This window comes from Alexandromys fortis, unplaced genomic scaffold (genome assembly GCF_014885135.2).
Source record: "Alexandromys fortis isolate MF-2015 unplaced genomic scaffold, M_Fortis_MF-2015_v1.1 scaffold_94, whole genome shotgun sequence".
Taxonomy (NCBI): domain Eukaryota; kingdom Metazoa; phylum Chordata; class Mammalia; order Rodentia; family Cricetidae; genus Alexandromys; species Alexandromys fortis.
In genome coordinates, this window is record NW_026067979.1 from 5,199,594 (window position 1) to 5,215,088 (window position 15,495).

Consider the following 15,495-nt stretch of genomic DNA (forward strand, 5'->3'; position numbering starts at 1 on the left):
GTGTTGGGATCAAAGGCGTGCGCCAGTACCACTTTCATTATCTTGATAGATTGTATGAATTTAACTTCAGATACGACTCTAGAACTCATTTTTAAAATAAAATTTTATTTGTTCTTATAATTGTAACATTTTAGTAAAATACTAGTACATCCAATTAAAATTTTACCAAAAAAAAAAAAAAATATGTAGGTCTGGTAACCTAGCGAGTAGAGCCAGATTGAGTGGGTTTGACTCTTGGTACCAGTTAACATCTTGGCAAGCTGTTTTACCTTTGTGTGACTCTGTTTCCTAGTATTTTTAGTGAGGAAGTTTTTAGAATAACCTATGTTAGAGTGCTGTGATAAGGATTAAATGAGTTAATACGAATCAGACCCTAAGAGCAGTGCATGGCACACAGTAAGCACTCAGACAATATTTATTTTGTTCTTGTACCTGCAATGTTGAAAGTCAGTTTTTTTTTTTTTTTTAACCAGTATTCATTTTAATTCATAATAGCTAACACGGAAGAAAAGGTGTTGCCTTTAAGGAACTTTAGTTTAAATATGGAGACAGGTATACAGGGAATTTTGCAGAACAATAAATATTTGGAGGTCCAAATAAATTTGTTAGAAGCAAATGATGATTGAATAGCACTGAGATAGGTCATCTTTACCCTGAATGCACAAAGATGTTCTGAGCAGAAAGAGCTAGTGAATGATGGCTTCAGACACAGGTAATGGGAGGTACAGAGGAGAATACTGTTGAGAAGAGTACAGTGGGGGACTTTGCCTCACATTTACCCCCAGTGTCAGAAATTGAAGCATACACACTAAGCAGCAGTCATTGAAAGGATTTTGGTAGGAAAATCTTGAGTTAATCCTCCAAGAGTATCTATAATGAGTTTTAAACCGGGAATATGGATGAGATTTGGGGGTTGCATGCAGGATGAGCTGGTTCAGGTAGAAGGGGTGATCATGACTTGGAGCAGTCTTGGAAACGCACCTAACAATTTCAACAACCAAGTTGAATTTTGGAGTTATGATGGAGTTTTCATATGTAACTGAACTTGCTCTGGGAGGAAATAAAGAAGGATAAAATTTGAGGGTTTGTTTTTCCTTTTATAGAAGTTGCCAAAACAAAGCCATGTCATGCCGTGAAGCGGAAGCGAACTGCAGATAAGTCTACCAGTACCAGTGACCCTGTGATTGAGGATGACCATGTACAGGTAAAAAAGAACTAACTGCCCAGCCCAGTTTTCATGCAACGATACTGAAGTTTCTATCTTTATCTACTTTCTATATTCTAAAGAGAAAATTTTGTTAGCAGCTTCTAATGTTGAAAAATTTACCCTTTAAGAAAACAAAGCCCAAGGGAAGATATACTCACTTGTAAATTTTAAACATTTATCATTGTAGGTTCTTGTATTAAAATCTAAAAATCTTGTTGGAGTCACAATGACCAATTGTGGAATCACAGATCTTGTGCTGAAAGACTGCCCCAAGATGATGTTCATCCATGGTATGTATTTGGGGTTATATTGTATAAGAGCATCATGCATCCTAAAGCCAGACCAGTTGGTGCAGGCTGTAACCTCAGCTATACAGACTGAGGCTGGAGGATTCTCTAGTCCCACTGCTCATGCCCTCTTTCTCATTTATTTTATATACTCCTATATATCTTTCATGACCTTCCTCACATGACTGTCTCAAATCTAGGCTGGTCTCTGTAAGGTTTTAAAGTTTTAAATGTATATTATACCCATTTATAGTGGTTTTGTTAACCTATTTATGTTTTGTTTCCTATTTTTTTCCTTTTATATTTCTATTTAAAAGGAAAAAAAATGATCTAGGCTGGGTGTGGTGGCATACACCTTCAATCCAAAACACTTAGGAGGAAAAGGTAGGCAGTACTCAGAGTTTGAAGCTAGCCTAGTCTTCATAGCAAGTACCAGGCTAGCCAAGGCTACACAGTGAGACCTTGTATAAAAAAAAAAAAAAAAAATCAAGTTAATATCTGCCTTGTTCCTGCCTTGAGTGATTTACATGTTGTATGTTCGTTTTCTTCTGTGTGTAAAGTGTATATAATTTTGCTTAAGTCACATGGCCTTTGGCCTTTGTTGTAGTTAAATGCAGTGGGGTGTGTACGTGTGTTGTATGTGTACATTCATATATACATACATGTAGATACACAGTACAGAGTATGACTGCTACAAGATACCTTATACAACTGGGCATGACTCACATTTGTAGTCTTAGTACTTAAGAGGCTGAAACAGGATTGTTGGGAACCCAGTGCCAGCTTGGGCCACAGAGCAAGAATCTGTCTTGAAGGAAACATCTAGCAGATGTTATATTAGTATTTCAGAAAAATTGTTAAACCAGTTTAGTTATATTTTCTGTTTCTTGTGGTACTGGTGATTATAGTGATATTTTATTATGTTTTAATAAATAAAGCTTGCCTAAAGAGCAGAATGACCAAGCTAAGCCACTAGAGGTCAGGCAGTAGTGGCACACACCTTCAATCCCAGGATTTGGGAGACAGAGACAGATGGATCTCTGTGAATTCAAGGCCACCCTGGGCTACACAAGATCAATGCAAAATCAAATCCAGGTGGTGGTGGTGCAAACCTTTAATCTCAGTACTAGGGAGTCATGCCTTTAATCTCAGCACTAAAGAGAGTATAAAATGGGAGGAGAGAGGCTCTGTCTGCTTAGTCTACAGGTACCCAGCCTTAGTAGAACTAACACTTCTAGTGGCTTGGCTGCCTTGCTTTTCTGAGTTTTAGGTTGAACCCCAATATCTGACTCTGAGTTTTTATTATTTGTGCTACATATGATAAACAAAGAAATCCCATTAAGTCCATTAAAAGACACCTTCCAAATATGTCATCAAAGTAAGAGAATATAAAAAGGACAGATATGACTCTCTCCCCTGATTTCTATAAGATGTCAGACTCTGTTTATGCTGCAGAAATTTGAATATTTTTCTATTTCAACCAACAAGGTTTATGCCATAAAATATCTGATCAAGTCACTACCTCCATTTGGAGTTTCTTCCTGAAACAGAAAGCTCTGAATGCATACAATAGGCTTGCCCTTCCTAACTTGCTCAGGAGTCCACCCTCTGCCTCTGGGCATCTAAAACAACTTCCAGACACTCCCCTTTGCTATATCAACCTCTCAAAGTAATGAAGCACTTCTTAGAGAGTGCCACTGGCTTTAGTGCTGTGCTTTGCCCATAATTCTCTGGCATCATCCTCAGCCTGCTGATAGAGACCATAAGGTCCACCTTCTGCCCTTGAAATCAAGGTGTGTAGTTAGTTCAGTTTGTCTGAGACACAGGGTCTTAGAAAAGTAGCTCAGCCTCTAGACAGCAGCTAAGTTAATGGCAAATGGGATGCCTAAACGAGATTAGATCTAAACTTTGTCTGGTTTTACAGCAGAGAGCCATCAGGTCCTCCGTATCACCATCTGGTCCACTCTCTTTTTTATTTCTGTCTAATTCCTCCTTTTTCTATGTAACAGAGGATGCAGTGAGCCTGAAGGCAGGATGCTGGCAGTAGTTAAACATGGAAGTTAGTTACAGGGCAGAGTGCTCTGGAAGATGAAGGTGTTTGTGTTGAAGATCTTGTAGACCTTTATGCAAGTTTAATCAGGCAAATCAGCTTTGTGGTTGTACAGTTGCATCCATTTAATCCTCTCTCCAGATGAACTATGTGATTTAAAGCAGGAAAAGAGAAGGGATGGGGTATAGTTGGTGTATCAGCGTAGTGACGTTTGTGAGGTGAGGAGCAGACACTTCTCCCTCTGACTTGATGTTTGCTGTACTGAACAAGAAGTTGTTTTAGGTAATGTTTCCAGTAGATCTTTGCACAGTGCTGCAATCCCTAGCCGAAGACTTCAGAGTTCACATAGTGCTGTGCCTTTTCTCAAGATCTGTTTCTGTATTTGTGACAGGAGTTAAAATTAACTCTGTTCAGTTTTACCATTAAATACAAGATTTGTGAATTGTTCTAGGTATGACCTTTAACTATGTAGTTATGCCATTCAGTAGTTCTTTAGCATTAAATGTCTCCTGGGCAGGTCAGCTGCTAAGGAAGAGCGGCCTTGCTGTCTCTCCGGCATGAGGATAGCCAGCTTCTGAATTGAGTCACAGTGTCATCTCTTAGCCGTTATTTGTATTTGAACAGCATAGTACCTGTGTTCATAAACACAGTGCCTGGGCCAGGGTTTCCTAGAGAAGCTTCTAGGACTCTATGCTTTGCACTCTTGTGTGAATTATTTATAGCACTTATTGCTTTATTTTATAGCTACCAGGTGCAGAGTACTGAAACATTTAAAAGTAGAAAATGCACCGATTGTAAACCGATTTGACTATGCACAGTGCAAGAAACTAAATATGGATCAGGTCCTAGATCAAATACTGAAGATGCCGCCAGAGAGGAACCGCATCATCTACCTGCGTCCAATGCAGCAGGTAACGAGCTCTGCTTTTTTATGATAAAGTACATCTTGTACTAATACTTGTTTATGAAATCCGTTTTGTTCAATCTTCAATAATGATTCTTTAAAATCTGTTGAGCTTTCATAAGCAAACCAGATTTTCTTGCCAATATTGCGTGTTAATGCTTTGCTGCTAACTCTTTAGGGACTCCTAGCAGCTACATGGCCTCCTTCGGCAGGCTGGAAGTGGCCTGTTGACTAAGCATGCGCTCAGATCACAGACTTCCTGGTTCAGATTCTCCTTTGGCATGGAGCAAGTTCTTTAACATCTGTCTCTTAATTTGTTATGTGTAAAATTAGAATCATACTTAAGTTTTTGTGGTGTTTTAGCTAATACATATGATACACTAGGACAGTTGCTGGTGTACCTTAAGCAATAGTGATAGCTGTAATTTTTATTGGAAGTGTGTATGTAGGGCAATGCTTGTTGCCAGAATGAAATATTAAACAACTCTTGGACTCTTGAGATTTAGGCTCCTAAAATTAGTTAATCAAATTTATAAGTGTATTAATACTCAAAACTGGCTACATGATTAAAACTAGATGATGTTTTTCTTCCTTAAGCAAGTTTTCCTTTCTGTGAAGGAGTTAAATTCATGTTTCCCTGAAAGCTCAAGATGCAGAAGGGCATCCACGAGAATGCACTGTCAGCACAGAGTCTGTAACGAGAAAAGAAACGCACTGTCCCTCACACTTAGCGATTGTTCTAAGTAGGACAGTTTGTATACACTCTCGGTTCTGTAAAGCAGCCTGGAGCGACACCTGTGAAGGACAGCCTCTGGAGATATGGAGTTGATGGCCATCACCTGAGTCAGTTCTCTGACTTACTGGGTTCTTACACAGCAGCAAGGGGGAAATTGCTGAGTCTGCTGTGCAGAGAATTCGCTAAGTCTTGAGACAGAGCTATTATTTGATTTCCAAATCAGCCAGGCATTTCAAAACTGAAGCTTTTCAAGGTCTTCAGACGTCTCAGACATATTATTAGTCCGAAAACCTTTTTCTGGTGTCTTCCACAGGTAGATACACTAACTTTGGAGCAGAAGCTGTTTAGTGGTCCCTACCCGTATCACATTTGTATCATCCACGAGTTCAGTAATCCTCCCAACGTGCGGAACAAGGTGCGCATTCGCAACTGGATGGACACTATAGCCAATATCAATCAGTAAGTGACTCCGGCACTTTTTCATAGTTCTCCTGTTGGCTGCTTTTAGGAGCAAATTCTAATTCATTTTAAATGATTCCAATTGGTCTTTTTAAGTAGACTTGGCATGACATAAATGTGTAAAAAAGCTTCAAAGAAAATTTCAAACTTAAAATCATGCATGTATTTATGTAACATTTTATTCAAACTTAGAGAAAAAATTCTAAGAAACCGCATACACATGTTATTTCTCCAGACATGGAGGATGCTAAAAATTCAAGTTAACGACAGTCTTGAGACTATACAGAAAATTGTCTTTAATCTTATAAACAGTGTACTAAGTACCTTTAATATACAAGGTATTTGCCCAGAGACTTCTGTGAATGCAGGTTAGACTTGCTCTCTCTGTGGAGTCATTGGTGATGACAGAGAGTTGTCGTTCTACCTGAAATTGTTGGTAGAATCTAAGCTTGAATGGACCAGACGGTTGCTTTCTCTCCAGCATTCTTTTTCAGTTGTCTATTTACCTGATTTTTTCTCCTATTGCCTCCAGAGAACTCATTAAGTATGAATTTTTCCTGGAAGCCACTCGGACTGAAGAAGATTTAAAGAAGTACCCTAAGTACCCCTGGGGGAGAGAAATTTACACCTTAGAGGGTAAGAATTTACCTAGATTGGGGAGTTAAATTTCAAGCTGTGAACTAGGTGGGAGGGGCATGCCTTAGAGGAGACGTGGAGTGCCTTAGAATTAATTCATCACATTGGGTGTGAATCTCTGCAAGAAGCAGAGGCTGGATAAATATTCGTCTGTCTATGTCTTTACCACCCCTAGAATAACCAGAATCTGATGACACACAAAAGGTAAATCAAAATTAAGAGTTGTAGTGCTTAGAAACGCCTTTGAAGGCAACTGTTTCAGTCTCTGTACCCAGCTGTAACTGCTTAGGTCTAGCTAGTTTGCTGCTGTCACCGTTTCTATGCCAACAGGACTTTGATAGCTGTCTGCTTATTTCAGGTGTTGTGGATGGAGCACCATATTCCATGATTTCTGACTTCCCTTGGCTGAGGTCACTGCGGGCAGCAGAGCCCAACAGCTTCGCCAGATACGATTTTGAAGATGACGAAGAGAGTAATTATGACCTGATCTAACTTGTGTTCTCTAGCTTGAGTCTATCTTAGTGTGTTAAATAGTTAATAGCAATAGATGCACAGTGGGTCTGCTGTGTCCACACGATGGGAATCTCGAATACCTTCAGTTTCCTATGCATTTAGTTGTTTTGTTTTGTGGTACATTGGATATACGCTGGAAATTTAACTCAGGACCTAATGAAAAATACAGCAGCTTTACAAAACCACTTCAAGTTTGCCTCTTGAGAAAGATTCTCATGGAGCCCAAGCTTGCCTCCAGTTATCTGTGTAGTGAGTCTGGCCTTGAATGCCTAGTCTAAGTTGCTGGGATTATGTTCAGCACGTGGACCTGCACCTGACAAGCTCACTGATCTTTACTGAAGAATTTACAAACTCGGTCGTTCAGATTGCCCAGTTACACTAATTAGTTGCCTGATCACAGAAGCATTGTGTCACTGCAGCTTATTGTGATTTAAGTGTAGAAATTTGGGGGGAAGCTTTTAATAATTTTTTCTAAGTTTTAACATATTTGTATATTTACCTATAGGCAAAACTTTGAAATAAATATGTATAAAGAAGTGAGTTTTTTAGTTGTACTTAGCACAATTTACTCGTTGGTTCATTATTTTTACCTGGGGACTTTGATCATGTCTGCTGGCTTAGACATCAGCTCTGATATAAAACTGAAGTAGCAAGGACAAATTCTATGAGCTGTCCTTGCGTCAGCTACATTGTGGTACAGGAAATGGACCCGGTGATTCATTCTAAGTCTTTTCTCGTCTCTTTGCTGTTTCCCAGGTACCATCTATGCTCCTCGAAGGAAAGGACAGCTGTCTGCAGACATTTGTATGGAGACAATAGGAGAGGAGATCTCAGAGATGCGCCAGATGAAAAGGGGCGTATTTCAGCGAGTGGTGGCCATTTTTATCCACTACTGTGATGTCAATGGAGAGCCAGTTGAAGACGACTACATTTAAAGAGACCTTCCCTGGCTCTTCTGCCTCAGAACGGTCAAGAAGACTACACAGGAACTTCGGGCTTGGAATTGGGAGGCCCTGGCTCAGTTTGTTATATAGGAGATATATAAGGAACATGGAAATTGTATACAAAGATTTATATATAGAAGAAATATACAAAGACACTTCCAAAAGTAACATCTTTATATCCTATGTTTATACATCTTAATTTAAAGAAGTCATTTGAATGAAGGCAGATAATTGACAATTGATTCTGTTCCCTTTTCCTGACTTAGTTCTCGGTGCCGTGTGACTGAGCCCATTTTCTCTGCTACTCGCCATTGTCCCTTCAGTCTGTGCCTTTTCTCCTTCAGCAGAGCGTCTGCGTCAGTGCTAAAGAGTGCTGTGTCCTGTGTGTTTCATTATTAAAATGCCAACTAACCCTCAGTCAGAGAAGGCTGTCTCTGTACTATGGTGGGCTTCTGTTTTTCTTAGTGTTTATATTTGGCATATTTCTTTAAATGAAAAGATCCACAAACTTAAAAAATGAATTTGGAGGGCAAATAGAAAGTTTTCAGAGCATTTCTAGTTATTTATTTCCGCATTCAATTGTGTATATGCTTTATCTTGAACATGAAAATAAACATTTAGTAAAAACTTTATTGTTGCCATGGACTTGAAACTGTATTTTACGGTAGCAGTACTACACAGAGAAGCAGTGTGTAGTTGTGTCTGACTCAGCAGCGGTGTCCACTTTCTGATCCAATTTCAAAGTGTGGCCATGAGCAACGCAGCACACGAAAGCTGCGGGCTGCTGCTGAGGAAATGGGCCAGGGGCTAGTTGAGAGGAGCCGCCTTTCCTCGCGGCTGGAGGCTGCCTCCTGCAGCAGCGGTGGTTCTGTTCCAAATGACTTTGCCATTCGATAAATAAGTGACCTTTAACGGGCTTCAGAAGCCAAAGGCTAAAGTCAAAGGAATTATGGTCTCAAAATGGTCAAGTCTTTCAGAATTTGTTCAGCCCCTTCCTTTTCCCAGGGATTAATTAAGGCCAAGAAAGGAAAATATCAGTCATCCATGATCAGGACTTGGTGTTTGCTGGATAGGACGTGAATTTGGTTTATGATCCCAACTGTATAGACAGGCAAGGGGGCTGGTGAGCTTCCCTAACACTGGACTCCTGCATGACAGGTGCCCGTGTCTTCAAAACTTTTAAAATTCTTGACATGCAAGGTTTTTAAACATCTTAAATATGATTGGATAGTTCATCTTTTGGTTGCATTGGGGGGTTTTTTTGGCACTTTTTTATTTAAATTTTTTAAATTTTGCATACTAGCCCAGTTACCCTTTCCTCCCTTTCTCCCACCCCCTCACCTCATCCCATCTCAGCTCCATTCAGTCAGTAGAGGTGGTAAGGCCTCCTTGGAGAGTCAACAAAGTCTGGTGTACCATTCTCCCCACAGATCGAGGTACGTAACTGTCACCCAAATTCAGGGGTCATTGCGTTGTTTTTTAACTGTTTAGTTGACTTCTCAGGTTATAACTGCTCAGTAAGAGGCAGGATACAAATGCAGAATAATAACCTATAGTTCCCAGCAAGAACCAACCCCTCTAGTTTCCCCCTCGCTCTAGCAAGGACCTCAGATAGACAATGCTTACATTGGCCACAAGAGGTCGCTGCTTTTTAACTTTACTCAGTTGCCAGTCATCACAGACTCCTTGAATACAAAGGAGCCCTAAGATCATAGGATGGAGCGGGGAGGACTTTGGACTTTCCACAGGGCAGGGAACCCTGACTGCCCCTCAGACTGGAGAGGGAGGGAGAGAGGAGTGGGGGGAGGGGGAGAGGAGAGGGAGAAGGGGGGAAAAGGGAGACGGGGAGGGAAATGGGAGGCGGGGAGGAGGCGAAAAATTTTTTTTCAATAAAAAATTATATTAAATAAAAAAAAAAAGATGCTGAAGGTAGACAACCGAAAACACAAGAGTGGAAGCCACCCACTCTCAGACACTTGGTAAATATGAACAAATTGCTAGGAGTGACTGTCTTATAGCAAGGTCAGCAAGTGTGTGAGCTAGAGAGTTAATATTTTATGTTCAGTGAGCCATAGACCTTCTCTGATGTGTAAGCCATGAACAGCTCACAAAGATGGTCATATTATGACAAAACTTTATTTATAGACAGAAAATTGAATTCCACATAATATTCACATCACAAAATAGTACTCTTGGATTTCAGCCGAGACATACTAAAAAGTAAAAACCATTCTAAAGGTTTGCAGACTACATCTTGGCCAGTTTACCAACACCTGATGGACAGCTGAGTTTTCCATCCATTCAGTTATGTCACCAGCGTTGTGGTACAAAGGTCTGCTTTTAAAAGACCTTAAATAGTTCACAGATGACCTCTGACTGAGCGTCAGTATCAAAAAGAACCGTGTGTCTCATGCTGCCAGGCCCAGAGTATGGATCTAATACTTTAAACAATAGCCGACACTGAGTCTTAAGGTGACTTAGTATGTGCAGTCAGAAGTCCTGGATTCAGATTCCGACTTCCTCAGACAACAGCTCTCACCAGGAGACAGTGCTCTGTCATGGAGAGCCCAGAGCTGGAGCCTCTCTTTTGGTCATTTGTAATTTGGTCGTCTGTAAAGTGATAATAGTTACTCACCTCCACCAGGCAGGGGTGAAGGTTCAGCAGGAACGTCCAGTATAATCCCAGGTTTATCATAAAAGTCAGGTTTGCTTGGTTTTCTGGTGTGTGTGTGTGTGTGTGTGTGTGTGTGTGTGGTTTTTGTCAGTTTATTTTCATGTTTTTTTCCCTTAATATTTCCTTAATGTCCCTTATACCATATTCTAGGATAGTGATCTTTGAGACCTAGACAGGCCTTAGAGAGGAGGCCACACTTGACACTAGCGTCTTGAGTTGGTTACCATGCCTCCTAAGCTTGTTCATATCCAATTCAGCAGTATAGATAGATACCTTGGTCAAAAGCAGGTGCTTAGGATTACTGGAAGCGGGTGTTTATCAGTCTGACTCCAAAGAATCCCTCCAAGGGGAAGGAAGTCAGGTGAGCCCCAGTGTGAGGCTGGCTCTTGCCCACAGGGCAAAGGCTGTGTCTCAGCTGCCACTTCATCCTGAAACCAGTCCAGCTGACCTCGTGGAAGACGCTGGATGCAGTCGGGTACTGAATCTCCCACTCTGCAAGACTGGCAGCCTGAAACACATGTGTATTGGTGTGAAGTGATGCGCAGCGTTGACCGTTGAGAGGCAAATAGCGGATCACATACAGCATCACTGTAGTCGTAAACAACAGCGCACAACCACAAATTACTGAACTACATATGCCAAGTGATAAGTCCCCACCCCCACCCACCTTGGGAACGGAGTGGCACTGAGCTGGGGTCAAGAGTATTTACCTTATCAGTGTTATGGGGCTTCTTTTTATAGTGGGAATCGACTACATAAATGCATCATTTATATAAACCATAATTTACGTAGGAGGGGAAAAAAAATCACTGTGCCAGGATAGGAGGACCTTTGTGTTTCCATCCATTTGTCACATTTCCTTGGGCAAGTCACTTGCTGTGACCAAGTCTTGTCTATAAAAATGAATCAGTAATCACAACACCAGCTGTTGTGAGGTTCTGAGAACTTGTGAAAGGGCAGATCAACTGTAAAGTGCCCATAGTGGCAAGCAGATACTAAGGAAATCAGGCTTGCATCCAAATAGTTTAAGTTCAACCAAGAAGTCTGGAGAATTCAGATTGCCTTCTGCAGGGGGCCTTGATGAAGGTTTGCAATATTCAGGGTTCAACCATTTGCCTCAGTCTGCTGCTGGCTGCTCGGTAACCCCAGGCTCCGAGTGCTAGAGAGCCTTCCTGCTGCTCAACCCTGGACCAGAATACCTCCATCATTTGATTTCATTATGGAAACGATGCCCAGGGAAGAAAACAATAGAGCAAGTGAATGGCAGAGCTCAGACCAGAGCAGGCACAGCTCTGGGTCCCTAGGTGATAGGGGAGGGACGTGGGCCATGGGAACAAAGAGCTTGTCCCCTGCTCTCTCCTACCACAGCCCAGTACTTCAGTGCATCCTCCCATTGAAGGCCATTGGGAGTGTTGAGGATGGTGGACTACGGAATCGGGAGGCCCGGGCCTCCGTTCCACATCCATACTTGTCAGGTCCGTCACCAGATGTTTTCTCTGCTGAGGTTTGCTCATTTTTAGTGGGATGTAGTTTTGGTACTTGCAGTAAAGGTGTTCATGAGAAAATCCATGCAAAGCACTTAACCAAGTGCCCAGTGGAAAGGAGTTTGTTAGTTAGCTTCTCTTGCTGTTGTCTTGCTATTCATTAAGTTCAGAAGGAGCTAGAGTAAAGGAGATGCAACCTGGATTAAGTATAACGCTAATAAAAATAGTAAGCAATTTGTTTCCCTTCTATCTTTGTTTCCAAAAACATGGAATGTAATTTGTACTAAGTGGATGAATTCCTATAGCTTGGGATTCAGTTTAAATTCTTTCGATATTTCCAACTCCCAGAGAGGAGATAGGGAGACCCTACCAGCACATGTTTGTCTTCCTGGGACATGAAGAGGCAGGGGACATGCTCTGAGTATTGACATCTGGTTAGAATGTAACAGCTTGGTGTTATTTTTATTTATCTCTATGGCTGCTTTCTATTTACAGCAAATAAAGCTGATTTTCTATTTTGGGTCTGATAAAGCGTTTCCTTCTAAACTAAATTCCTGTAAGTGAAATGAAGATGTTAACGTAATTAACAGTACAGGCAAAGCATGTCTTCAGCGAAACTTGTAACAGTGGCTTTTGGTGACCCATGTTGGGATGTTCACACAGATCCAGCCAGCTCAGAGACTGTCTGCATTTCGCAGAATAGAGCGAGGCAAGTTCTGCGAGATCACAGCAACAGTATGCCTGAACCCAGATCTTCAAGTCTGTCCCTGTGCTGCCTACGTTCAAATCCAATTCTTAGTGCTAAGAGTCCACTTTTGGCCCAAAAGGGCAAAAAACGTTTTCCTCCTAGGGGCAGCTTTTGAGCACAGCCAATTGCAGGAAAGAGGGAAAGAAAAGCACCTTGCATCGCTCACCTAAGAGAGCCACAATGCCAAAGAGAAATCGCTGGACAGCACAGCAACAGGATGACACTTTGTTCTCACTTGAAGATAATTTGGTTGTTGCCGCTCTCTGGTCTCTCACTGAGTCCCCTCCCTCACCTACCCACAATGCCCCTGCCCTACCCCATTTCCCAGACAGTTGTTTCAGGGCAGAGCAAGCAGGAAGTGGAAATGTTACTGAGAGGCGAAGCTGAAATCTGAAAGTTGGTTTTGTTCATTTGTTTTAACCAATACATTGTAGGTTTTATTTCTTTTACTTTCTAGTTGCTAATGGAGAGGGCTGGTGACCTGGACCAGCAGGTTGTTCTTCAGTGACAGCCTTCTAAGTCGGAAGGCCAGAAGAGAAGCTAGGAAAACCAGGACTGAGAAGATTTGCACAAGCTGTGTCTTACGCCAAGCAAGCTTATTTAAGAAGTAAAGCATCTTTTGTATCCTATTTTCTGAGGGAGAATGGTCAAGGTCGACAGACAGCTAAATCAGTCAATGCTGATGAGAAAACACAGGCTATCGCAGCTGCAGCTGCCTTAGGACTGATAACCACAGCCCTTCAGAGGGGAAACTGGTTTCCCAGGAACTGAAGCCTTAACTCCTTCAAGGCCCGGGCCTCAGACTGGGCCTTGCCAAGTCTGCTCCTGGGCAAAGAAAAAAACTAACATGCCCTTTTTCCTTTCATCCGGATCTCTGAGCCTTGGATCATTCTGACTCCCAGCAAAATGGGCTGGGATCTTCAGAACTGGGCATTTCTTTGGACTGCAAAGTCAAATGGAGAGAAACACAGTGAATCAACCCCTTTATCCCTGCCATGGAGACAGACTTCATTAAACATCCAAGTAGTTGCCAGTGTTCATCTGGCCAGAGTAACTGGACCACAGCCTCCTCTTTCCTATCTCATCTTAACAGCAGCCTTCCTGAAAGAGGACTTTTTAGGAAGAGGACAGGTTTGGGTCTCCTTGAAGCCTGGGCTGCTGTATGTCTTCTGCGTCTTCCTCAAGCTGTCTGGATTGTCTGGATTCCTGGAAGCCATGGATGGAACTAATGCTGTAATAGAATGAATCCAGTCTTGTCCCATGGATTCGCATTTGGTCTATCACCAGGTCATCTTGTCCCTAGTTCCTTTCTTCAGTTTTTTTGTTTTGTTTTGTTTTGTAAAGAGAGAAAGGGACTCAGATCTCTATCTAAAGGGTTTAACTTCATTGCTTTGTAGGGGATGACCATCCTTCTCAGAGACAAAGATGCCATTGTGACCTGTCATCACAGGGGAAGAAGGAACGGCACAGGAAATAGAAAGGCAAGGAAAACTTGATATGATGACTGAGACCTGTGGCCCCAACACTTGGAAGATGGAGGTAGGGGGAGCCGGAGTTCAGTTCAGCCTCAGCTACACAGTGAATTTGAAGCCAGCCTGGGCAATGCCAAACCCTGTCTCAAAAAAGTATAAGGGGAGAAAGAAGTGAGAATGGTGGAAGAGTGGGAAAGAGAAGAGGGAGAAAGAATGAGGGGTTAGAACAGGGCAAGGAGAACTTTTGGTTGAGGCTCCGGACACATCCTGATCTTAAAGTGTGCCACCTAAGGATGCCAGGCCATGCCCACCTTCCCCATTCCCCGAGTTTCACCAGCAGTAAATCAAACTGGTCCTTGTCAGCAGAAAAAAAAAAAAAAAGAAAAGAAAAACTCTTGTGAGCTTCAAGTCTTCTCTCTCTCTCAAAGACATAACTTACCCAAGACAAAGAAGGTGATGACAGATTTAGCATGGGAGAGAAAATATCTTTTGGGTTTAGAACAAACAGCATTCTGCAAAATGTCTGTAAGATGGAAGCAAAGCTAGGGTTCAATGACAGAAAGATGGGTTTGTTCTTTGCTCAAAGCGGAAAGTGGCCTAGGACTAGACTATTAGGTTGTTCAACACAGGACCCTGACCATCGTTAAAAGACAGTCTCCATGGGAGCAAGTCACTTTCCTTCCTTAATGTTTGTTGTTGTTGGTTTTTTTTTTTTTTTTTTTTTTTTTTTTTTTTTTTTTTTTTTTTAGTTTGTCTTAGAGTGTGTGACTGTGTTGGGCAAGGGGAGGGGCTGAATGTGCTTGAGTGTATGTCTGTGTACCATGTGTGTGCAGGAGCCTGTGGCAGTCAGGAGTGGTGTCAGATTCCCTGGAACTGGAGTAACATATGGTTATGAGCCACTATGTAGATGCTGGGCACTAAACTTGGGTTTTCTGCCAGAGTATCAAGTGTTGTTCTCCTAAAAACCGAGCCATCTTTCCAGTCCCCTACTCCCACCCCTCAGTTTTTGAGTTGTGACGGTTCCTTGTCAGCATCTATAGCAATAAGGGTCCAGGTTCAATGTCATGGAAGGGAAGCAAACAAAGATTCATTCCAGATGAACCCAGTGCGAAAATGACAAGTTTACACACATGTACATGTATGGGCATGCGCGCACGCACACACACACACAAGCTGTATAGAGGTCCTTTGGTAATGGATCCAAAGGCAAACTGTAAGCAGAGTCTTTAAAATCTGTCCTGGGGGGGGGACTATTACCTCAAGTAGTATGCTATGATAAGAAATAAGGGAGGGAGGGAGGAAGGGAGGGAGGGAGGGAGGGAGAGAGGAAAGAAGGAAGGAAAAGAAAATGTTTGTAGCTGTAAACCAAACTTGCTGACGC

The 15,495-nt window shown here is 41.9% G+C and overlaps 1 protein-coding gene across 5 annotated transcripts in view; it reads left to right on the forward strand.

Annotated features, from left to right (window-relative positions):
* Fbxo38 (F-box protein 38) overlaps positions 1 to 8,368 on the forward strand; it is a 45,778-nt gene extending 37,410 nt beyond the window's left edge. For all 5 annotated transcript variants that reach the window (XM_050157923.1, XM_050157922.1, XM_050157924.1 and 2 more), the window contains 7 exons: positions 1,104 to 1,204; positions 1,395 to 1,497; positions 4,289 to 4,455; positions 5,498 to 5,643; positions 6,176 to 6,279; positions 6,638 to 6,751; positions 7,549 to 8,368. In XM_050157923.1, coding sequence (XP_050013880.1) covers positions 1,104 to 1,204; positions 1,395 to 1,497; positions 4,289 to 4,455; positions 5,498 to 5,643; positions 6,176 to 6,279; positions 6,638 to 6,751; positions 7,549 to 7,727 — 914 coding nt within the window. In that variant the 3' untranslated portion in view covers positions 7,728 to 8,368. The remainder of the gene's footprint in view (positions 1 to 1,103; positions 1,205 to 1,394; positions 1,498 to 4,288; positions 4,456 to 5,497; positions 5,644 to 6,175; positions 6,280 to 6,637; positions 6,752 to 7,548) is intronic.
* The last annotated feature ends 7,127 nt before the right edge of the window (positions 8,369 to 15,495 follow it).